This window comes from Biomphalaria glabrata, chromosome 1 (assembly GCF_947242115.1).
Source record: "Biomphalaria glabrata chromosome 1, xgBioGlab47.1, whole genome shotgun sequence".
NCBI classification, from domain to species: Eukaryota; Metazoa; Mollusca; class Gastropoda; family Planorbidae; genus Biomphalaria; species Biomphalaria glabrata.
The window spans coordinates 34,069,654-34,096,060 of record NC_074711.1 but is presented as its reverse complement, the minus strand read 5'-3'; the positions used below and the strand labels follow the sequence as shown (position 1 = coordinate 34,096,060).

Below are 26,407 nucleotides of genomic sequence, written 5' to 3'. Positions count from 1 at the left end.
AAGACTAAGGTAAGGAATGGGAAGCCTTGTACACCGGAAGTACTCAAAGTTTGAAGTTCACAAGCTGTTCTAAACAGTATCGTCCAGCAAATTTTTGAATAGTGAGTGGACAGAACAATTAGAAACGATGGAGGGTGTAAAAATAACGTAATCATGTATTTACTTCTGGATAAGTTATACGTGTTAATAAAGTAAATTATTTCAATTAAAAAAACAAGCTAGAACTAAAACAGGTTGTCTATAAATACATAAAAGCACCTAAAGGTCGAAAATTGAAAAGTTTATATACATATGTAAGTCTACTGAACGAAAACATTTTTGCATAGTCCTGTACATAAATTTTATACTTTATCAAATATATCCCTTTTTACATTATATTTAAATTATTGAACGAAGAGACGACACACTAGTTTTTTAAGCCCAACTTCATTCCTTATACCCAGCTTCACGCTTATACCCAGCTTCGCGCCTATATACTTCATCATGCTTACACCGAACTTTTTAACAGTGTGTATCTCTCTGCCTATATCGTGCTTTGTGCTTAAATTTAGCTTCTTGGTTCTTGATTATATTTAGCTTCTTGCTTCTACCCAGCCAAGTCTATGAAATACTGTCTCTACACTTTCCTTAAGATTTTGTTTTATTTCTTTCTCGAGTTCAAAACTAGGTCGTTCTACATTTTGTTTTATAAATGCATTCAAAAAGCAATCAGGGTTATATTCACTCAGATAGGTAGGATCCTAGTGTATTGAGAAGCTAATAGCATGACATTGCGCTAAACCAAAACTATTGGTATAAATATTTCTAATCGCACAGATGTATTATTGTTAGACTAGATCTATTACAAATTTAATTACATGACTGATCCAAACTAATCAATACAACTATGCTTAACATAAGCTTTGTTTTTTTCAACAAGTACGTTTGTGTGTGTACGAATACTTCAGGATATATCACTGTCAGACTCTGTATCAAATAAGGTCTAGTATAGTTTTTTTAACGAGGTCAAGACGCCCAGATTATACAACGGACAGACTATGGAAGAGCATTGAGTGGAAACAGTTGTCACCATTTTTGTACAGTTGTAGTCGTTGGTCCCAGCCTGGTCAATGTACTGTCCGAACCAAAACATTAGCATATCAGCACCCAAGCAACAGTTTTGCAGACAAAGATACTGATTTCATGACAATTTATTCAAATACCAACTTCTTATGTTATACTACGTGTATTTCTGGAGCCAAATTCTTTGAGATTTATAGTTTCGCATGGACACATGACCCTGGATGGAGGGGAAACAAAGTTGGTACTTGTATTAGTCACATATCTTCAACATTAATTATTGACCTCAGAACTGAGCGACCTAAATACTTGATGCTTAGCCTCAAAGATTAAAGATTTGAATTGAACTTACTAAAAATTGTGACATCAAAAATGTTCTTAAAACAATAAGTTAATTTTCTTGAATGCATTCATCAAAAGTAACTTTAAAATGAAAATTTCGTTTAAAAAAACTAATTCTTAACATGTCTGTATACAAAAGAAAGTTTATTGATGAAAATGCTTACTTTGATAATATACATATAATAATATGTTATAGCAGTGGCGTAGCTAGGAGGGATGGGTGGGTTCAAATTTGAAAATCTCCCCGGGCCCCAACATGAGGGCCCTCCAAATGAGTGTCCGATTTTTTTTTACATTAAATATTAAGCCAATGCCATGTTATCTTACTATTCATGTTGTTATGTAAATTAGTGACCATGTTGCATGTAGTCTGCACATTAGACTTGTTTATTTATTAAGTACATTATCTCATGTATCTCATGATGTCGTTAAAATGCAGAGGTCCCTAAAGAGGCGGAGCCCCTAGGCCCCCGAATCCCTTGCTACTTCACTGTGTTATGATATACTCAAAATATCTGGAATTAAACTGTATATATTATATGTACAAATCATTGTTTCCTTATTTAATTAATGAATGTAATAAATTATTCTTTGTTATATAACATTTACACTTTAGTTTTTTCCAGTAACAAAGATTACTTTTATTTTTGTTATTACCAAGAAAAGGACGAGACTATCGTAGAAATGATCATCACACAGATAGTCTATAACTATCTTTTATAAAGAATAGCTTATCGAACTAATAGTCTATCTTCGACTTTAGGCTGAGTACGTAGAGGGTAGAGATATTGAGTTGATCAGGGACTGAGTGAACAGGCCGGGAGGTGACAACAGAGACCGATGACTTGACACCAAGTGGCAGGATTCAGAGAAAACCTTATTACCTCATTCACCATCCCCTACGTCTGATGGTCTTCTTCTGTTCAATTCAGTCACGTGACCTGATATCTAGCACTACAAATGTTCTTAAACGGGACGTCTCTTTGTACTTTTGCTTCTAACAGGAAAAGGGTTAATCAAAATAAATCGATTTTATTCAATATTTTTTTCTAATTTTTTATGGTTTCAGGGCATGAATGTGGTGAGTTGTGCAGCACCGGGATTCTTGTGTCTCGGGCTTGACCTCGGTGGTCAATGGAATTTTAAATTTGTTTTTTTTTTTATGAAAGCAGCTGAGTCCTCACAGCTCTAATGAATACCTGACGTTAGATGGGTCTGGGGGGGGGGGAATAGAGTCAGTTGACCGTTGTGCTGGCCACATGACAACCTCGTTAATCGTTGGCCATAGAAACAAATTACCTTTATATCATCTGCCTTAGAGATTGCTAGGTCTGAAAGGGAAAATTTATTTTTATTTCCATAGATCTTAATCCACTGGCGCCTATTGCAATATATATAGGTGCGTCTTTTAACTGGATTAGTTCACTGCGGCAGAATGCAGTAGGGTGTCTTGTGATGCTAATATTATTTTTTTGTAACTTTCATATTTGAAGAGCTCATCATATCTCTTTCAGCACGAAATCGACAGAGTGGGGAGCTCTTTCTCTGTGAAAGCTAGATGTGCTATATTAATTTTATTAATATTTGTATTAATTTTTGTTTAAAAAAGGCCCGAAGCCCCCTTGTAGATACCCTCACCGGGAAAATGGGTATTTTTAAACCTTGCTTTCATTTTAAAGGCATTAAATGTATACATTATTTCAAAACTAATACCTTTTTTTTTCTATTTTTTAAATTGTTCATTGATTTTTTTTTTTGAGTAATAGATATTTTTTCGATACATTTTTTTTTCGTTTATTTTTTAAATTTAGAGTTATCTTTCTTAGCCAAAAAACATTTTTATGTCTATTGCGTCTATGGGCAAAAACGTCGTTTTTTTCTCAAACCGGAAATAGACGCCATTGGGTTTGAACACCAACCCCTGTTACTTGTATGTAAAATAACATGACATACAGCCTGTGAGGCCTATCTGAGCACAAAAACTTTGGCTGCATTCTGTATGTTTTGCAGGCCTGCTCTTTGTGAATACGTCAGTGTCAGTTACCCTGTCGAAACACTCTCTCCATATGCATGAAAACTACACTTTGAAAATTCCTGATGACCTAACAATGACATAACACTGACATAACAATGACTTGCAGTGTTGACATCTTTTTTCTTCAAAGTTTCCTTTTTTTTCACAAAATACACTAAAATGACAAGAACTAGCTAGATGTTATACCATCTCCTGTTTCAACGTATGTCTGACTTGTTTCAAGACTTCGTATTGGTTTGTCTAGTAATTTGAAGCAGATTCATTCCCATAGGCTTTGTTTTTTAGAATGATATGACCTATTTACTAATCACCTATGATGTTGGCTATAATGAGAAAACTTTTCAAATGCAAGAAGCTGATGAAAAATGTAATTGTTGTTGGGCTTTTGCTTGATCGTAAGTTGTACTAAAAATAGAAAGTCCAGTCACATGTTGAGCGCGCATGCAATTGGTTCACACTGTGAATACGTTAGCAGAAGACGTCTCACTATTGGTCAGAAATAAATTGGGTAATTTTCTCCTCAAGCAGCCGGACAAGTTTTGTTTTCTGTTGACCACTTTGGTTACAGTACATGTATTACTGATGGTAGAGTACACGATAGTAGTTAGACCAGAAATAGACTCTGAAATTGTCATTTAAAGTCAATACGCTTCTATGGTCTTGTATTGCTCGGAAAGTAGCTTAAAGAGATTTTTTTTAATGATGTTCCTTGCGAAACTCGCTATTCATTTGTTTGTTGATGTTCAGTTCAGTGCTACAAGCTTATACATTCGCCGTATTATAATACAAAATTTAAATGATTAATTTTGACAACTTTTTATTCACCTATTGAGATGAAATTTCGTGTTGCGTACCAACATATTTTATGAAAATTTCAGAATAATCATTTCATTTATTATTGAATTAATTACATCTAATCTCTGCGTTATGTAAAATAGAATTTTTTTTTATGTCCGCAATTTTTATTTTAGATTCATTTAGATGTTATTTGAATATCTAAGTTATTAGAGCGTCGTGTTAATACTACAAATGTCGTGGGTTTCATTCCTCATCATTGCCCATTTTATTTTTATTTCTATTGTTTAAAGGCAAAATAAAAAATGTCAGTTTATATAATATTTGTATCATTTAAACAAAAAATAGGAATATATTTATTTATTTGTTTTCTTTCAAATTTAATATTAAAAATAATATCATTGCATTATTTTCTTGTTAGCGGCCCCCGAAAGGAGAAAAGACGCTATTAGTTTTGTGCGAAATGTCTGTCTGTCTGTCCGTCTGTCCGTCCGTCCCGTTTAGATCTCGTAAACTAGAAAAGATATTGAAAATCCGATATCACAATATTTTAGACCATTCAAAGTTCTGATGCAACGGCTACTTTTTTTTTTCTGAAAGCGAAAAATCTAATTTTTAAAATCAGTTATGCAAGCAGCTTTTTAAAGAGAAAAAGCTAATTAGTATGCATTTTAAGTTAGACCTAATTTAAAACGAATAGTAATCTTATGAATTTTATTTTCTTGAACATTTTTTATTTTGCGTATTTTTTTTTTTTTTTTTTTTTTTTTGAGGATTCGAATAAGAGATTGAGCCTTTTCAAAACAATTAAATTATTTATAAGACTTCAGTTAGGCCTGGAGAGGCGCGTTAGTTGAGTGGTAAAGCACTTGTCTTCAGAACCGAGGGTCCCGGGTTCAAATCCTGGTGAAGACTGGGATATTCAACTTCGGAATCCTTGGTCGCCTCTGAGGCTACCCAGCTCTAATGGGTACCTAACATTAGTTGGGGAAAAGTAAAGGCGGTTGGTCGTTGTGCTGGCTACATGACACCCTCGTTAACCGTAGGCCACAAAAACAGATGAACTTTACATCATCTGCCCTATAGATCACAAGATCTGAAAGGGGAACTAGTTAGGCCAGGTTCACATCTAACTTTGCATTCACTTGCAAATATCCTTTGATCTGCTGCACCGTTGGGGCACTACACAAGATCTGTCAACCTTCTTTCTCCATTCTTATCTCTCATTTGTCTATGATATAATTTCATTTGGATGTTCTTTCTGAAAATATTGAAGCCTGCCTGGGAGGACCACTTCTGGGGCCGATTTTAAGTTTGTGTTTCCACACAAACTGTCTTTGTAACCTTGTTTATTTCTAGTATTTGTAGTTAAACGCACATAATCTCGGTCATATGTATCAGTAGACCAGTGTTTCCCAAACTTTTGGTCTAACGGAACAGTCCGCACATTCTGAATATTTAGCGGTACACTTTATTTTTGAGAGATTAGTTCAAGTGATGCCTCCTACAAATTAATTATTCCAGTAGTTCGTGGATCACATATTCAGGCGGAGCACAGGGAGGGGGGGGGGGGACACTGTTTGGGAAACACTGCTGTAGATTATTATTCCCATACTTTCCCTGTTAGTATGCAACATAGATGTGTTTATACACGTTACCTTCTGGGACCGCAACTTTTAAGCGAAAATTTTACTTCTTCGCTAAAAAAAAAATTCTAAGTTTACAACATGCAAAACATATTTTTTAATGCTTTAAAAACAAACAAAGCTTATCTAAGGGAAGAACTGTATATTTATACCCAATTATATAATTAAGACTGTATTACCTTAATCAATATCAAGCTAAATTACTTAAACACTAATAAATTAACTGGTTAATTTCTTGCTTGATTCATAATTTGACACAATCAATAATTAATAAGACAAAGTTTCAACATGATCAGTTAACTGGAACTGGAAGAAATAAAGTGTAAAACAAAATGAACCAGACAGAAAGAGTTGATTTAAATTTTGAAATAAATGTATTTTAGGTTTGTATCTCGTGCTTTAGATTTTAAAAAAGTCCAATAAAAGGGAGAAACAAATCACAGAGGAGTTTGAGTTTGATTGTATTCTATTTTACTTGCCATCGTAGGCAAGTCATCTATCATTTTGTTTGCACGAGAGTATAGTACCGTCAAAAAAACAGTTTTACCTTCATAACAAGCAAGCGACGACAAGGTTTGACATTTGAGTTGTTGTTGTTGTTTTTTAAACTCAGTAACAGTGTATTTGGATCTAAACATTTTGTTAAACTTACAAAAACTAGGCGGAAATAAAAACAAATCGATTCCAGTGATTGATAGATGTCTGTTGACTTTCCACGCTGATACTAAAAATAGATCAGTACATCTGGGTCACTTAACAAGAAGGTGTTTTAATGTCCTTGCCCCATGAAGGCTAAATCTAGTTTATAGATCTATGTCTGTAAATATCGCTTGGAATGGACGCACGCGTTTCAACTGAAGAGGGAGAGATAAAATAGAAAGAAAGAGGGAGTAAGAGAGAGAGGGAAGAGAACAAAAAAAGTTTCATCATTTCTACGCTAGTTCATCACTGACCGGTCACTCGGTACTCTCTGGACACTCGTTGCTTAAAGACCCTTAGTAAAAAAGGCAATAAATCTAACTATATATTTCCTCTTTTTTTCCAGATCTCTATGTGTGTGTGTGCGTGTGAAGTGATTGAGTGAAGAAAGAGAAAAAGTGTACGTTTAAAAGGCTAAAAAAAAGGTACTGACATGAGTTAAAAATAGAACAAAAGATGTCTTTTTAATTAATTCTATGGCTTGTACTAGAAGTCATTGTAATAGATGTCAATTTTGACAAGCCAATGACATTATAGACTTGGTACATGTTTATTCCATTTTAGCGCCCCCCCCCCACTCCCCTAAAAGAGAAACGTCGCTATTAGTTTTTAAGTGATCAGTCTCTCACGTTGAGATCACAAAAACTGGGCAAGTTAATATAAAGATCGTATTTTAAAGAATCTCGCTTATATGGATTGAAATTTCATCAATTGTTTTGTAACAGGCATGTCATTAATTCTTCAAAGATCTCGACTAGCAATTCTAAATGTATGTGATTGGAAATATTTTTTAATTAATTGTTTTTGTTTAGCACAATTTTCATTCTGATAGCATGCTCAGTGCGCTGTGGTCCAATCACTAATACGGACCAATTGATTGGAAGGCAAAGTATTTCCATTTGATTGGGGAATGGGAAGTGGGTGAAAGAACGTGTACAAGATTATAACAAGACAGACGGACGGACGGAGTGAATCAGTGGAGGCAAAATGTAAATAGATTGAAAATCTGATTTCATGATATTTTGTAGCTTGCAGAGCTCAACTTTTAATCTTCTGAAAGCGAACTCTTTTGTTTTTAAAAGTTTATAAAAAAAACACACCTTTTTTGAAAACTGACAAAGCTTATACCAATTTAAAATGTCTGTTTGTCTTTCTGTCTGTCTTTCTGTTTGTCTGTCTGGTAAAAAGTTTGTTCACGTTATATCTCCGACATCCAATCTCGGATCAAGCTGAAATTTTTCATAATTATTTCTTTTACCTGACAACACAAGAATCAAGGAAAAAAAACGATTAGTTAATTAACTATTGGTAATCAATTATTTAGGTTTGTATCTCGATAAAGGGAAAGAAATTGTACTTGACTGGGGTGGTGGTATAAGCTGAATTAGTTCCCTTCATAGGTTGCCGCTCTAAATTGAAACTAGCTATGTATAACTATACAATGTTCTCTAGCCAAAGGTATCCGTTTTCCGTGTTACTCTTTCTACATTGATAGTAATACCCTTTTAAACACTTGAACTAATGATAGGACCTCTGCCATATCCCATTACCCTGGTATGGTAATACTTCACTGGCTCAAGACATAGACTTATTAAAAAATCATCGTATATCACTCAGATACAGCTAACATCTCTTGAAGAACTTTTTTCAAGAAAGATTCATTTCCAAAACACTCACGATTCTTAAGGACAACCTGCACCCATTAAACCACTGCTACATAAGATCTGAACGAAGTGGTCGTCTCCTTTCCATTAGGACTAAAACAGAAAGATTCAAAAACTCCTTTATCCCACTATCGGTCAGAGTGTTTCAAGATCATCTGTCATCATCGAGAAGTACATAGAAGTCCAATTCATAAAGCGCTGGTTGTGAGTGTGTATGTGTTTCGTGAGTGAATGTTGTTCGAATTTTTCATCCATATTGTTTTTTTAAAGTACTTACGCTGAGGTTGTCAATTGTAGTCAAACTAAATTTTTATTTTATTGGATCAATAAAATTATCTTATCTTATCTTATCTTAACAAGAGACTAATCCTTCATCAACTATCCATTAGATCTGTGAATCCCAAATGGTCAATATAGACCCCAGGGTTTACGAAGACTTCCAAGGGGTCTACGAAAGTGAAAAGTTTAATTGGGGTTCTATGAGATGTCGACGGGGGGTCTACGATAATAGATTTCCTTTAATCAGGTCGTGACTTTAATTTTTACATTCCATTAATGTAATTATTTTATACGCTAATATATGATTTGCACTTATTATTTTAAATTGGGATTTATTCCTTCCTTTTCAAACAATCAGTTGCTTAAGTGCTTTTTTTATAATGATTCGAAACCAATTAGGTTGGAGGATCATCAGAGACAATGCCACCCTGACAAAATAAATACAGATTTCAAAAACTTTCGAACACTCAAAGATGAATAGACCCACAAAAATCTCTCTTCCACATCATATAGGGAAGATGAAGGTTTCTGAGTGTCTTACAATATCTCTTTACTTATAACAAAATACGGAAAACACTAAAAGTAAAACATTGATTTTACCAGCCGTTGTAGTTGTGAAAACTGTTTTACACAAACCTACATCTGATATTATTAAAAGAATTTCTTTAAGCAACAATACAGTTCAATGGCACATCGGTGGCATTAGCTATCAAATTAAAAGCTTCTTAAGTGATTCTTTGCAAAGGACATACATACAGTTTGGGTGTCACAGCGGTGTCACAGGCTCTGACAGACTGTAGCGCTGTGTGTTGCAAACTGCCTAAGGGTCGCCAGCTGCTTATTTTCCCCTCAGTTTGAAACACGAAACCTTTCCCTTGTTTGGCTACAGTTGCAAGGCAGTAGAGTTTTCAATTCAGTTTTCCTTCTGCTGGGTGGCTAATGAGAACTTCTTGCTTGAAGCCTACTGGCTAAGGCGCTAGTAACTCGCCTTCGCCCCTTCTCCCTTAGTGAAAACAGTTCCGTAGACACGTGAATGATCAAGAAATACACGAGTGACTGCTCTTTGTCAAAACTTCTTCAATGATACTTAAGGCAAATTAATTAATTAAAATTTAATGTTTGAATGTCCTCTCCATAGAACCATAACATCCGTAGGAACAGTTGATAAGCCTGGGTAAAAACTATTTCCAGTGTGTTTGATGATTCTAGCAATACATATTAACTGTTCATTTAATTGGTTTAAATTTGAATGAATTTTATCATAAAAAAATTAGTTGTTATTTAATAATTAATATGCAGCTTTAAATTAAATATCACACTTCAACTCACTAAAATTAGTTTTTAAAATTTGCAAAAAAGCAAAACAAGTTAAGCAGGGGGTCAATCGAAAAGCAGAAAAATGGCAAGGGGTCTACGAGACAAAAAACGTTTGGGAACCACTGCATTAGTTTGTGATCATCCAGGCTAGGCTCACCTTTAGCCATATCCTTGCAACAATCAGTTCATTGAATGCGTGCAAATATTTACAATGTAATTATAATAATAACAAAATCACTCTATCTCCAAAACCCTACTTTGGGAGGTGCCACAGTTAAAGATTGAGAAACACTGACTAAAGGTCATTTTAAAACAGGGTAACTTAGTGCTACTTTAGCATTCGCAGTGCGCTCTGAACCAATTTCTGGTATGCAGGATATGGGGATGAAAGTTTACGAGCTGCCTTTGGGCGATCAGCAAACACAAATCAGCTCGAGTTAAATCTCGAATATAAGAATTTCTTTTGTCCATCGAGATTCCAACATCAATGTCTTCAGCTAGATAGCTAGGTGTTGTAGTCCACTTATCCAAGCCTAAAAAAAACCTTGACTATTACATCTTTACTGATCTCAAATTTATTATATATATATTTTATGCATATTTAATGAATCTACCTAATGTATTAAAAATTTAACATATTTAGATATTTAAAACGAAATCTTTGGTATTTGTACCGTGCGGTCTAAATAAATATAAACTATGTTGTTTCTATAGTCACATGTTACATACTAACCTGTCAAACACTGCCAGAGCACTGAGATAATGGGAGTAGGACTTGTACCTCAGTCTTGGTGTCTTCATCACTACGAAGGTGAACGTGTTGGCCACCAAGCCGATGGCGGTCAAGAGGCTGTTGCCAATAAGTCTCACAAGTTCACCCCATTGTTCTGGTTCAGAAGAGAAATGTCCTGTGGAGGAATACAACGAAACTTTAGCCACGGAATCAACATTAGGCTGTAAACTCTTAGCAACGGAAACAACTTTAGGCTGTAGACTCTTAGCAACGGAAACAACTTTAGGCTGTAGACTCTTAGCAACGGAAACAACTTTAGGCTGTAAACTCTTAGCAACGGAAACAACTTTAGGCTGTAGACTCTTAGCAACGGAAACAACCTTAGGTTGTAGACTCTTAGCAACGGAAACAACTTTAGGTTGTAGACTCTTAGCAACGGAAACAACTTGAGGTTGTAAACTCTTAGCAACGGATACAACTTTAGGTTGTAAACTCTATAGAACAAGGGAATGCATGATAACTTGTAAATATTCGACTAAAAAATAAAGTGCTTATTTTGTGTGATACTTGAGAACAATAGTTTCCCCTTACAATAAAATAAATGTGTACGGTTTTATATTATCTTCTGGAAGCTAATTTTATAAATAATCAAATATAATTATTTGACCATGTTATTGAACTTCCATAGTGATTCGTAATTATTACTAAAATCAACATTCATGGAAGGCATTGTGTTGTTCTTTTTTTTACCATTGGCGAACTCTGAATATCACCCTTAGATAAGTTTGTTTCTTTACGGACACGCAGTCTGGGAACAAAACTATAATCATACATATATTTTGTGACGGCACACCGAAGGATCAGATCTTGATTGTTTGGAAATCAAAGCTCCACTTCATGACTTCGTTGCCAGATAGCCGAGTAGACTACGTTGAAACCACTGGTCCGGATCGCTAGTCCTACACACACACACTGAATAGAAGCTGATGACGAGTCTCGTAGAGCTGTTGATTCAGTCCTCTATCTTGGACGCATCAGTCTGTGCTCTAGTATTACGTCATTTGTTTATGTATGTCGACATTTTTGTCTATCTAATCACGTGATTTGATCTAATTAGCAAAAGTTGCTAAAAATAGAATGTCGTTAGAGCGCAAGCTCAGACCTAGATAACTTAGAAGAAAATGAATCGGGATGGAGTGAATGTAGTGGCAGTCTATTCTTGTCTTTGATAGAATCTCTCCTCCGTATTAAGTTGAAATATTTCAGTCCAGAGTTTTGATGAGGAGTTTGTAATTTTCAATAGGTTTTGGTATTTTCTGGGCTACAAATTTTGATAAAGTTTTTTAAATATTCTTTGCGTATCCTTTGTTCATATGCGCAGGGCCGGCCTTAGATAATTGGAGGGCCTAGGCGAAGTGAATGTGGTTGCCCCAAATAAAATAGAAAAATAAAAATAACGCAATTAATTAAAAACCTAGTGCAGTTACAGTGGGCACAAGTCTAGCTATTTCCTCTCTTAAAATTTGTTATGAGTCCTGTCCGAGGCACCCACAAACTGGAGGCCCTAGGTGCCTGCTTAGTTTACCTATGCCTAAGGCCAGCTCTGATATGCGTCATACTAAAAACAAATTGGATTGAGAGAACAATTCCGACGCTTGTATAATTAAGACTCTTTCAGGAGTTTTGTCGGCTCATTTTCATTGTCACCCAAAGCTAATTGCATCATTAACTAGCCAATTACAAAATATAATAGTTTCCTTTTTTGCTTCATTTAATAATTGAACCCACTGACAAACTTTCTTTTCCTCTCACGTCACATTGCATCAGCTTATCTCGTTCTGATCTACGCAATATCTGTATGTGTAATCTAGTAGCTCATTGCGTTATCTATCAGCCCTTTGTTTTTACTTTATAGTTGTTGTGTTTTGTCTAATAGTTTATTACGTCATCGGATATTCTTAATCTAAACGCTGAGTCACGTAATAGTTTCCTGCGTCATATAATAGATTTCTTTAGGTAGGTAAAGTTAGTTCCCCTTTCAGACCTTGAGACCTATAGGGCAGATGATGTTAAGGTCATCTGTTTTCTTTGGCCAACGGTTAACGAGCAGGGTGTCATGTGGCCAGCACAACGACCAACCGATTTTACTTTACCAAACTAAAGTTAGGTACCCATTAGAGTTAGGTGGACTCAGGGGCGCCCTTAAAATCCTGAAATTCAATATCCCAGTCTTCACCTAGATTTGAACTCAGGATCCCAGGTTCGGAAGCAAGGTGCTTAACCACTCAGCCTCCACGTCACTCTTTTTTGGATGACGCAATCATTTAATAGTTACTATTACTATTAATAGCTTACTGAGTCATCTTATAGCTAACTGAGTCACCTTATAGCTTACTGAGTCATCTAATAGCTAACTGAGTCATCTTATAGCTTACTGAGTCATCTTATAGCTTACAGAGTCACCTTATAGCTTACTGAGTCATCTTATAACTTACTGAGTCATCTTATAGCTAACCGAGTCACCTTATAGCTTACTGAGTCATCTTATAGCTAACTGCGTCATCTTATAGCTTACTGAGCCATCCTATAGCTTACTGAGCCATCTTATAGATTACTGCGTCATCTTATGGCTTACTGAGCCATCCTATAGCTTACTGAGCCATCTTATAGCTAACTGAGTCACCTTATAGCTTAGTGAGTCATCGTATAGCTTACTGAGTCATCTTATAGCTTACTGAGTCATCTTATAGCTTACTGAGTCACCTTATAGCTTACTGAGTCATCTTATAGCTTACTGAGTCATCTTATAGCTTACTGAGTCATCTTATAGCTTACAGAGTCACCTTATAGCTTACTGAGTCATCTTATAACTTACTGAGTCATCTTATAGCTAACCGAGTCACCTTATAGCTTACTGAGTCATCTTATAGCTAACTGCGTCATCTTATAGCTTACTGAGCCATCCTATAGCTTACTGAGCCATCTTATAGATTACTGCGTCATCTTATGGCTTACTGAGCCATCCTATAGCTTACTGAGCCATCTTATAGCTAACTGAGTCACCTTATAGCTTACTGAGTCATCTTATAGCTAACTGCGTCATCTTATAGCTTACTGAGCCATCCTATAGCTTACTGAGCCATCTTATAGATTACTGCGTCATCTTATGGCTTACTGAGCCATCCTATAGCTTACTGAGCCATCTTATAGCTAACTGAGTCACCTTATAGCTTACTGAGTCATCTTATAGCTAACTGCGTCATCTTATAGCTTACTGAGCCATCCTATAGCTTACTGAGCCATCTTATAGATTACTGCGTCATCTTATGGCTTACTGAGCCATCCTATAGCTTACTGAGCCATCTTATAGCTAACTGAGTCACCTTATAGCTTACTGAGTCATCTAATAGCTAACTGAGTCATCTTATAGATTACTGAGCCATCTTATAGATTACTGCGTCATCTTATAGATTACTGAGTCATCTTATAGTTTACTGAGCCATCCTATAGATTACTGAGACATCTTATAGATTACTGAGCCATCTTATAGATTACTGAGTCATCTTATGGCTTACTGAGCCATCGTATAGCTTACTGAGCCATCTTATAGATTACTGAGCCATCTTATAAATTACTGCGTCATCTTATAGATTACTGAGTCAACTTATAGATTACTGCGTCATCTTATAGTTTACTGAGTCATCGTATAGCTTACTGAGCCATCTTATAGATTACTGAGCCATCTTATAGCTTACTGAGCCATCTTATAGATTACTGAGCCATCTTATAGCTTACTGAGTCATCATATAGCTTACTGAGTCATCTTTTAGCTTACTGAGTCATCTTATATCTTACTGAGTCATCTTACAGTTTACTGAGTCATCTTATAGCTTACTGGGCCATCTTATAGCTTACTGAGTCATCTTATAGCTTACTGAGTCATCTTATAGCTTACTGAGCCATCCTATAGCTTACTGAGCCATCTTATAGATTACTGAGCCATCTTATAGCTTACTAAGTCATCTTATAGCTTACTGAGTCATCTTTTAGCTTACTGAGTCATCCTATGGCTTACTGAGTAATCTTATAGCTTAATGGGTCATTTTATAGACTATTCAACCCTTATTGCATGATTTTGCATCCCATAATAGTTTATCGGGACGGGGTAATGTAAGGTTTCAATGTTTTTATCGATCATTCATTAGATGTAAAGAACAAAGTAATCGTTCTTATTCAAAGTCGTCATCTTCGTAAAGAAGGAATTGTCTAAAAAAAAAAAGCTGTTATTTATGTGACTTGCTTAAAGTGACATTAAAGACAACTAAAAGACTTGAATGTAAAAGACTTTAAACACAATTCATTAGAACCAAAAAAGTTTCAGACTTAACAACAGATGCCGATATTCCCTAGGGTGCACTAAAATCTCCAATGAAAGTTCAACTCAATAAATTTATCTGCGCCTCGATGATTGCCACTAATGCTTAAGTTGTTGTTTTTTTTCCGCATTCAAATAATTTATCGCAAGTGATAGTACGATCCATCTTAATCTGTCCTGCCGTTCCTACCAGTGCTTCTGAATCCACCAGTGTCTTATCTTCTCGGTGGAGTCTAGCTGGAGAAACGTTTTCGTTGCTAACGACGCTAATGCGGGTATAAACAAGAGTCTTCTCTGTTCCTCGGGCGAAGCTTCTTCCATGTTTGCACTCGTTTAATGCTCATGTCTCCTAATTAGGCTTTATAACCACGTGGCCATTGCATAGACGTTGCTATCTGTGTAATAGGTTAGTTTTTATTGATTTAAAAATGACGCCGGATAATGAATGAGTTCTTGCATCGCAACAAACAGACTAGGGGGACTGTGTTGTCAATGTCTAACGAAGAATCGAGCAACTTAAGAGAGAAAACAACGTCATTTATGCTAAGAAAGGAACGTCGACATCAAAATGTGTATAAGAAAATCATGTGTGGAACTCTTTAAAAAAGCGGGCATCACATATTTTTACTCGTGTATTTCTATACTAACCCAACTGAATGTCTATGTAATCTATTCCTAAGGCTTTTAGCCAAGCAATTCATTTAAGTGTATTTCATTTTTAAAATAGCGTGCTCATTTACTTCACATGAATAGAGAAGATAAAGAGAGAGAGAGAGAGAGAGAGAGTGAGAGAGAGAGAGAGTACGAAAAAAGAGAGAGGGAAATATAGAAAAAGAGAAATATTTAGAGAAGATGGTCAGAAAAGAGTTATTTGTGTCTTTATTTATTTATTTCTCTTTGAAAGACATGTCGTTTTTAGTGTAGCCCAAAGTGGAAAAGGCGCTTCAGTGACCCTTAAAGGGGAGAAGCCGTTTTGTAGGACTCCATTGTGGAAATGGAGCTTTAGTGACCCTTAAAGGGGAGAAGCCGTTTTGTATGACTCCATTGTGGAATTGGAGCTTTAGTGACCCTTAAAGGGGAGAAGCCGTTTTGTATGACTCCATTGTGGAATTGGAGCTTTAGTGACCCTTAAAGGGGAGAAGCCGTTTTGTATGACTCCATTGTGGAATTGGAGCTTTAGTGACCCTTAAAGGGGAGAAGCCGTTTTGTATGACTCCATTGTGGAATTGGAGCTTTAGTGACCCTTAAAGGGGAGAAGCCGTTTTGTATGACTCCATTGTGGAATTGGAGCTTTAGTGACCCTTAAAGGGGAGAAGCCGTTTTGTATGACTCCATTGTGGAATTGGAGCTTTAGTGACCCTTAAAGGGGAGAAGCCGTTTTATATGACTCCATTGTGGAATTGGAGCTTCAGTGACCCTTAAAGGGGAGAAGCCGTTTTGTATGACTCCATTGTGGAATTGGAGCTTTAGTGACCCTTAAAGGGGAGAAGCCGTTTTATATGACTCCATTGTGGAATTGGAGCTTTAGTGACCCTTAAAGGGGAGAAGCCGTTTTGTATGACTCCATTGTGGAATTGGAGCTTTAGTGACCCTTAAAGGGGAGAAGCCGTTTTGTATGACTCCATTGTGGAATTGGAGCTTTAGTGACCCTTAAAGGGGAGAAGCCGTTTTGTATGACTCCATTGTGGAATTGGAGCTTTAGTGACCCTTAAAGGGGAGAAGCCGTTTTGTATGACTCCATTGTGGAATTGGAGCTTTAGTGACCCTTAAAGGGGAGAAGCCGTTTTGTATGACTCCATTGTGGAATTGGAGCTTCAGTGACCCTTAAAGGGGAGAAGCCGTTTTGTATGACTCCATTGTGGAATTGGAGCTTCAGTGACCCTTAAAGGGGAGAAGCCGTTTTGTATGACTCCATTGTGGAATTGGAGCTTTAGTGACCCTTAAAGGGGAGAAGCCGTTTTGTATGACTCCATTGTGGAATTGGAGCTTTAGTGACCCTTAAAGGGGAGAAGCCGTTTTGTATGACTCCATTGTGGAATTGGAGCTTTAGTGACCCTTAAAGGGGAGAAGCCGTTTTGTATGACTCCATTGTGGAATTGGAGCTTTAGTGACCCTTAAAGGGGAGAAGCCGTTTTGTATGACTCCATTGTGGAATTGGAGCTTTAGTGACCCTTAAAGGGGAGAAGCCGTTTTGTATGACTCCATTGTGGAATTGGAGCTTTAGTGACCCTTAAAGGGGAGAAGCCGTTTTGTATGACTCCATTGTGGAATTGGAGCTTTAGTGACCCTTAAAGGGGAGAAGCCGTTTTGTATGACTCCATTGTGGAATTGGAGCTTTAGTGACCCTTAAAGGGGAGAAGCCGTTTTGTATGACTCCATTGTGGAATTGGAGCTTTAGTGACCCTTAAAGGGGAGAAGCCGTTTTGTATGACTCCATTGTGGAATTGGAGCTTTAGTGACCCTTAAAGGGGAGAAGCTGTTTTGTATGACTCCATTGTGGAATTGGAGCTTTAGTGACCCTTAAAGGGGAGAAACCGTTTTGTATGACTCCATTGTGGAATTGGAGCTTTAGTGACCCTTAAAGGGGAGAAGCCGTTTTGTATGACTCCATTGTGGAATTGGAGCTTTAGTCGTCCCCTAAGGAAAACAAGTAAAACATCATAAAACACTTTTAAAAAAAAAACATAGCTTTTATTACGTATGGTTATACCAATAAGTTTGGTTCAGTTATGTCATTAAATTTGTTCAAGATCTAGACTAACAATAATAAATCTGCGCGATTAGAACTATTTTACCAATTTTTTAAATTTTTTTTTTGTTTAGGCCTAGTGCAATTCCATACTTTCAGCGGTTCTCAAAACGCTAGGATCCTATCACTGTCTGTATCAGTTGCAAAGGGGTAGGGGGGAGAAAGAAGGGTTTATTTGGGTGATAGCTTTTTAAATGCATTTATAAAATCAAAAACGGTAAACGACCTGAATTCGAACTCTAGGGCTACTGCCACCTCAGCCTCCTCAAGCCAACACACGAACCAGTCCGCCCGAGAATCGCTTATGAAAATAGGTTTTATAGTTATCAATTGTTCAAACTTTAAAGCGGCGACCTACAAAGTATAAAAGGTGCTAATTCAACGTATATCACCTCATTAGTCAAGTACAAATTCTTCCCTTGTTCGAGATACCAAACAAAATAATTAATTACCAAAAGTTAATTAACTAAAATGGTTATTTTTGTTATTGATTCTTGCTTTGTTAGGTAAAAGAAATAATTTTGCAAAATTTATACTTGGTCAGAAATTGGGTGTGGGAGAAATAACGTGTACAAACTTTTTAACAAGACAGAGGGATTTTGTTGATATGGTGCGCAAAGGTGCACGCGTTCAATATAATAAAGTATCATTCTCCGCCATGACACTAATGGTTGTTGTTTGTTTATTGCTGACTGTGAACCTAGATCATAATTAACATGGTGGCAACGGTATATTAATGATCAGAGGTAATCATTAATCAGTATATAAAGGTTTATTGTTTGCAATAATAAATAGGCAACAATTTAAGGCTACGCCGTGCAATGGCAGCTAGAAATTTCCTTCCTGTACCCGAGCCGCTCGAGGTAGAAGGAAACATGGCCGCTAATTGGCAAAAGTTTCACCGGAGCTGGCGAAACTATGAGTTAGCCACTAAATTGTCGGAAGAATCAGAGGAGGTCCGAGTGGCCACCTTTCTAACAATTATAGGAACAAAAGCGATGGACATATATGAAGGTCTTGAAATTGAGAAGGGAAAAGAAAGAAAGATGGAAGAAATAGTTAACAAATTTGAAAGTTTTTGCATTGGAAAAACGAATGAAACTTATGAGCGCTATGTTTTCAATACTCGTGAACAGCAAGACGGCGAGGACATTGAAAAGTACATAACAAATCTGAGAAGACTTGCAAAAACGTGTTGTTTTGAACGCTTGGAAGATAGCTTGATTAGAGACAGAGTAGTTCTTGGTATTAGACATGAATGCCTCAAAATGAAATTGCTACAAGATAGTAGTCTCACATTGGAAAGGTGCAGAGATATTTGCAGAGCATACGAGACCGCCAACAAACAGTTGAGACAAATACAAGCCGACCCTCCAATCATTGAGAAAGTATCAACACCTTCAAGAACAAACATTCAGAAAGGTAAATGCAGGTATTGTGGAAGGATTCACGAATACATTAAAGAAAAGTGCCCTGCATGGGGTAAAATGTGCCTAGCATGCAAGGGGAGACATCATTTTGCTGTGATGTGCAAAAAGAAAATTCAGCAGGTGTCAGATGATATGTCTAACGATGAAAGACAGCTACAGTCGGACACAAGAGATGATGTCATGATGGTAAAAAATGAATGGGTGATGAATTTGGAGAACCACAAAATGAAAAGGATGACAGCAGTTATTACAGTAAATGGTCACCGTGTAAGGTTTCAAATGGATAGTGGAGCTGATGTAAATACCATCCAGGAAAAATACGTAAATAAGAATCAGATAGAAAAGGCAACGCAAAGATTACTAATGTGGAATAAGACTGAAATGAGACCCATAGGGAAAGCCTCTCTAACGACGAGAAATGAGAAAACTAACGAAACATTTGAGGTGGAATATATAGTTGTACCAAATAATCTAGCATGCCTTCTAGGTCATGAAACTTTAACAAGAATGAAGTTAATCAAAGTAAATAAAGATAGGTTCATAGCATCAGTGGTGAATAACCAAGAAGAAGACTGTAGTCCAAAGTTTACTGGTGATTTGGGTGACTTAGGAGAAGTGTCTTTAAAGATTGATAGCAGCATTAAGCCCAAGGTTCTGCCGTGTAGAAAGATCCCTATTGCTTTACAAGAAAGAGTTAAGGAGGAGTTAAAGACCCTAGTGCAGAGAGGAATCATAGAACCAGTGATAGAGCCTACAGAGTGGGTGAGTCAGATGGCAATTGTGGAAAAAGCTAATGGAAAAATTAGGATCTGCATAGATCCACAAGCCCTGAATAAAGTTTTACTAAGGGAATTCTATAATCTTGCTACTTTAGATGACATATTGGCAGATTTGACGATGCCAAAATATTCAGCAAATTGGATGTGCAAGAAGCTTTCTGGCATGTCAGACTAGACACAGCGTCATCTAATTTGACAGCAATGATAACCCCTTTTGGTAGATACAAATGGAAACGATTACCATTTGGACTGAAAGTGAGTTCAGAATTTTTTCAGAGACGATTAAATCTAGCACTAGAAGGACTGAAAGGCTGTTTCAATTACGTTGATGATATTATAGTGGTAGGAAGAGGAAGAACGAAAGAAGAAGCACTCAGAAATCATGATATTAACCTAAGAGAGCTGATGAAGAGATGTCAAGAAAAGAAGATTAAACTGAACCACGAAAAGTCTGTTTTTAGAACAGCTGAAATTAATTTTTTGGGTCATATTATTACTGAAGCAGGAATAAAACCAGACCCGAACAAAGTATCTGCGATTTTGAGTTTGAATGCTCCAAAAGATATTTCATCAGTCCGAAGATTCTGTGGCATGGTTTAATATCTTGCAAGATTTGTTCCATACTTGTCGATAGATTTACTACAGCCCATAACAGAGTTGATCAGAAAGAACACACCATTTGTTTGGTCTGATCAATGCACACGAGCTTTCAACAAGATAAAACAGAAAATATCGACTCCTGGCACATTGATATATTTTGACCCTAACAAAGAGCTTACATTACAAGCAGATAGTAGCCAAAATGGGTTAGGAGCAGCGTTATTACAAGATGGCAGTCCAATAGCATATGCTTCTAGATCATTAACTGATACTCAGAAAAGATGGGCACAGATTGAAAAAGAATTGTTAGCAGTGGTTGTTGGTTTGGAACGTTTTGACCAGTATACGTATGGCAGGACAGTTATAGTTCAGAATGACCATAAACCACTGGAAAACATCCTTCAAAAACCACTCAGTACTGCTCCGAGAAGGCTACAAAGTCTAATGATGCGTCTTTATCGTTACGATATCCAGTTTCAATATGTCAAAGGCAAAAATTTGTTCATAGCTGATACTTTGAGTAGAGACCCATCAGAGGAAAAGAGTGATATCCCTGATGTTTGTGTCAATACAGTGGGACTGGCAATACCAGATGCAGTATCATGCAGTGCTGGAGAAAGTCAGAATCGAGACAGAGAAAAATAGAACAATGCAAACACTTATTCAGTATATCCTAAATGGATGGCCAGACAAACATAATAGTTTACCTGAACTCAAACAATATTTTTCACTAAGAGACATGTTAACATACGAAGACGGACTCTTGTTGAAAGGAGAACAAATAATCATACCGATATCACTTCGCAAGGAAATAGAAGAAAAACTCCATGCAGCACATTTGGGAGTAGATTCAATGAAAAGAAGAGCAAAAGAAACAGTTTTCTGGCCTGGATTATCAGCTCGAATAAAGGAAATAGCCAACTCATGCTACATTTGTCAGAAAAATAAACCAGCAAATCAGAGAGAAGAATTAATACAGCACGAAATAGGTTCTAATCCGTGGGACAAGATTGAAATTGATTTATTTCAAATATGTGACCAACAATATCTAGCCATAGTGGACTATTATTCAAATTTCATAGAGGTAGAAAACATGCAGTTGACAACAACACACGCAATTATAAAGAAACTGAAAGTTTTATTTGCAAGATATGGGGTGCCCAAAGTTTGTATATCTGATAGCGGACCTCAGTTCACATCGGAATATTTTTCCAAATTTATGATGGAATGGGGAGTGACTCATTTGAAATCTTCTCCAGGACACCATCAATCCAATGGAAAGGCTGAGTCAGCAGTTAAAATTTTGAAGAACATAATGAAGAAATCTAGAGAATCAAAGTCAGATGCTTATGAAGCTCTTCTGGAATTTAGAAATACTCCAAGGCAAGACACAAATCTAAGCCCAGTTCAGATGTTTTTTGGTCGGATGACTCGAACACTGATACCAAACAAAAGGAGTAACATTAAGATTTCTACATGTCAAGAGAACATTATGAGATGGAAAGAAAAACGTCAGATGAGTGTAAAAACATCTTATGATAAGAGGTCAAGAAATTTAAGTCAGCTGAAAACTGGACAGATGGTCTATTTCCAATCTCCTAATGACCCTACATGAAGACGTGGAAGAATCCAGTCTCAAGTCAATCAGAGAGCTTACATTATTCGAGGTGACAATGGTGCAGTGTACCAAAGAAACAGAGTGCATATTAGACCGAACAGAGAAACAGAAGAAGATATATTTCCCGATACTGATAACAACATACAGGACAATAGAACTCAGGATCAACAAGTTCGCCACTCATCAACTCATCATTCCCTGCGACCAAGGGATCAGTTGAAGAAACCGACAAGATTCAATGATTATGTGTCTTAATGAACTATTGAATGTTGATTTTTAAATGTGATATGTTTCATATTGATTGAAGCGTATACATGTATGTTATGTTTAGTTGTTTATGTTGTGGTTTTGTTTTATTTTTTTCTATGATACTCCCCGAAATGTTTTATTTTTTTTTAAAGAAAGGGGGATGTTGATATGGTGCGCAAAGGTGCAAGCGTTCAATATAATAAAGTATCATTCTCCGCCATGACACTAATGGTTGTTGTTTGTTTATTGCTGACTGTGAACCTAGATCATAATTAACAGATTTGATATAAGCTTGGCCACCTCGTCGTCTGATCAAGGTATCTATCAAGTCATACTTCTATATAGGAAATTGAAGCTTGAAATGATTCAGCCTAGTTATTATTTGATCATGATGTGCTTGTTCGATGCCTAACAATCAAAACTTTGCACTTGCGGCGTGTAACAGTTAGATCTAGTGCTCAACAAATGTGTGTAAAGTTATGACTTCATCCAAACTTAGAAATTTTAAGCCATACTCCACACACTTTTCTCTGCAACTTAAGTGAAAATATGATAAGAGTTTGAAATGTAATTGTGTATTGATCAGAAAATATTCTAATCAAATGATATACCATTACAACGCAATCCTTTCTTTGAATAACTAGGCCAAGTAAACAAATAGTGAGAACAAAAAAACAAAGAGAGAAAGAAACAAAGGGAGAACGAGAGAACGAGAAACAAAGAAAGAAAGAGAGAGAGAGAGAGAGAAGAACATTGAGAGAAGAGAGTTGATTACACAGCGGCTCAAATGCTATCTAAACATCTCCGCGTAACATGTAAACAATTTGATTTGTTAATAAATAAAAAAGCTAAAATAACAACTTGATCAAAACAAGATAAGCAAATGTTGATCAGACCTGGGAAATGACGAAAACTTAAGCACTTTAATAATTGGGTCTCGAAACAAAAATTAAGGAAAGTAAATTTGTTATATCTAAAAAAAAACAACACACACACAAAAAAGCACAAAAATATGAAACAAGGTCTCGCTAAAATTAGTATTAAAACAATGAGACGGTAGAAACAACGTGAAGCCATTTATGAAAGTCGGATAAAGGCTCGTCGGTTGTTTTATACGATGCTCTCGTGACGGACTTAAATACAAACTCTAGCCAGATTAAATTGAGAAGAAATGGAAATAAAATACACTATCTGAAAATGTGATGAAATAAACTCTAGCTACGACCTTCACCTCTACTATAGAAGTTTCTCATGTTCATTCTTTCAATTTCTTTTTTCTGTTCTTTTTCTTACACTTTTGAATGCTACCAAACTACAAAGCATTGGGTCCTGGTCTACATTAGTTGACTAGCTGGACGTAGAGGGCTCTAGGAACTCTTCTATTAAGTTCTAGAAAAAGTTTCTTTAAGCTCGCACTAACAGAGTATCATTACAGAATACCACAATTTAAAATTATTGTCTTCAAAAAATAAACTCTAGAAAAATATATTGAAACTTGACTTGGCATTATTTCTAAAGACTAAGTTTGTCACTTATCTTGACTTGACATTATTTCTAAAGACTAAGTTTGTCACTTATCTTGACTTGGCATTATTTCTAAAGACTAAGTTTGTCACTTATCTTGACTTGACATTATTTCTAAAGACTAAGTTTGTCACTTATCTTGACTTGGCATTATTTCTAAAGACTAAGTTTGTCACTTATCTTGACTTGGCATTATTTCTAAAGACTAAGTTTGTCACTTATCTTGACTTGGCATTATTTCCAAAGACTAAGTTTGTCACTTATTGTTCTGGTTACCAAAAATGCAAAACTCAACCCTAGCATAGCTTGTCTCAACTTGGTGGATTCGTGGATTGCCGATGTTGAGCGAAAGCCGAACTTAACTTCGTGGATTCGAAACGGAGATTGCCGATGTTGAATTAGATGAAAGTTTTCATTAGTTTCTGTCTAGTCTGCCTCTATGGCAGTCTACGCCTTTTGAACATTCTGACTTTACTAACATAACATCAGAACCGCTTGGTTGTAGTGTGTGTGATGTAAACAGATCAGACAAGATCATTTTAATCTTTGAAAATATTTGACCAGTTGTGGGAAGCTAACTTTGGTGTCTGTTATTTTTTAATCATATATATATATATATATATATATATATATATATATATATATATATATATATATATATATATATATATATATATATATATATATATCATGGGCGTAGCCAGGGGGGTGGTTTTTGGGGCTCACCCCCCCCCCGAAATGAAATCCCTTCAGGGGGGGGGGGGGGTCGGAATTTAGTGACCGTTTTTTTGCTTTGATTTTGTTTACTTTCGGTGAGATTTTAATACTAAACTATCACTTGCTCCAGCACAGCCAAGGGTTTTTGAGTTTAAAACCCCTTACCAGGGTTTTTTTGAGTTTAAAACCCCTACCAGGGGGTTTTGAGTTTAAAACCCCTACTAGGGGGTTTTAACAGTTAAATCCCCGTCTTCTATAAAACAAAACCAAAAAAAAAAAAAAAAAAAAAAAAAAAGCAAACGACAATCACTTAATTCCAAGAGCACAGTTTAGGAAGATTTTGATTTTAAACCCCCCTCCAAAATTTACCATTAACCCCCTCTTCAATATAAAAAATGCAAATTACACACTCAAAATTTGAAGGGGTTTTGAGTTTAACCCCCTCCCCTCTTCAGTAGTCTTTGAAGCTAATACCTCTTCAATATAAAAAAAACAACTAATTACGCACTCAAAATGTTATGAGCGTAGCTAAATGGGTTTTGACTCAGTTTTGAGTTTAAGCCCCCCTTTAGCGGGGTTTGAAGGTAAAAAATACCTCTTTAATATTAAAAACAAAGTAAATTATACACTCAAAATTCTATGATTGTAGTAAAAGAGGTTTTGAGTTTAAACTCCCCTCCAGCGGAGTTTGAAGCTAAAACAAATACCTTTTCAATATAAAAAAAAAGCAAATTACAAACTCTAAAATCTATGAGCGTAGCCAAAGGGGTTTTCAGTTTTAAACCCCCCGCCAGCGGGGTTTGAAGCTAAAAAATACATCTTCAATGTAAAAAAAAAAGCAAATTACGCACTCAAAATGTCATGAGCGTTGCCAAAAGGGGTTTTGAGTTTAAACCCCCTTTCAGAGGGGTTTGATGCTAAAAAAAATACCTCTTCAATATAAAAAAAAGCAAATTACACACTAAAATTATTTGAGCGTAGCCAAGCCAATTGTGTGTTTTGAGTTTAAACCCCTCTCTTACAGATGACTTTTTTTAAAAGTTTAAAACCCCTCCAGATGGTTTTGAGTTTATAATCCCCTTACAGAGCATTTTGAGGTGGAAAAACCTCTATCTTCATATATTATTCTAAAGCAAACTACAGTTACCATGACCGTAGCTAAATGGGGTTTTGAATTTAAAAAAACACAACTCGAGAGATTTTTTAATTTAAAACCCCCAACTGATGATTTTGACGATAAAACTTTCATTTTCGATATAAAATCTATAGCAAACTACAGTCACCTGATTCCAAGAGATGTTACACATTTATACCAGTGGCGGGGCTCCATTAATAAAGTGCAGTGAATATTCATCTGCGAAATTGTAAAAACACTAAATGTGGCTCAACAAAGATGGCTAAGACAGATTTTAGGAGTCAGTTATAGAGATCGGGTCTAAATCAAGGAAATCCTATGCCGAACTGGGAGTTGACCCCTTAGTAAGATTGTGACAGGGCGTCGCATGAGGTTTGCGGGACATGTTATCCGACAAAATGAATTGCGCATAATAAGAGTTGCGATGACATCCTATTAAGTACAACTTGGAGCCACACTTTCATGGAGGTCCTTAGAGCAGGTGGGAAGATGCTTCAGACATTATCAGTGAGTGATTTTTGTGGAAACAGCTTGACGGCAAATGCACTGAACGGCGCGGGAGGGTCTAAGTCAGTAGGAATAGCACATTAGGTTTTTGAAATAAAACTTTTTAAAGCAGGAAAATGCACTGTAGATACCACAGAATATGCATTTTGTTGGCT

The 26,407-nt window shown here is 36.2% G+C and overlaps 1 protein-coding gene across 1 annotated transcript in view; it reads right to left on the bottom strand.

Moving 5' to 3' along the window:
- Positions 1-26,407, bottom strand: part of LOC106078782 (G-protein coupled receptor daf-37-like) — a 171,519-nt gene that overhangs the window by 16,989 nt on the left and 128,123 nt on the right. Inside the window, exon 3 of the mRNA XM_056033584.1 lies at positions 10,570-10,744. Coding sequence (XP_055889559.1) covers positions 10,570-10,744 — 175 coding nt within the window. The remainder of the gene's footprint in view (positions 1-10,569; positions 10,745-26,407) is intronic.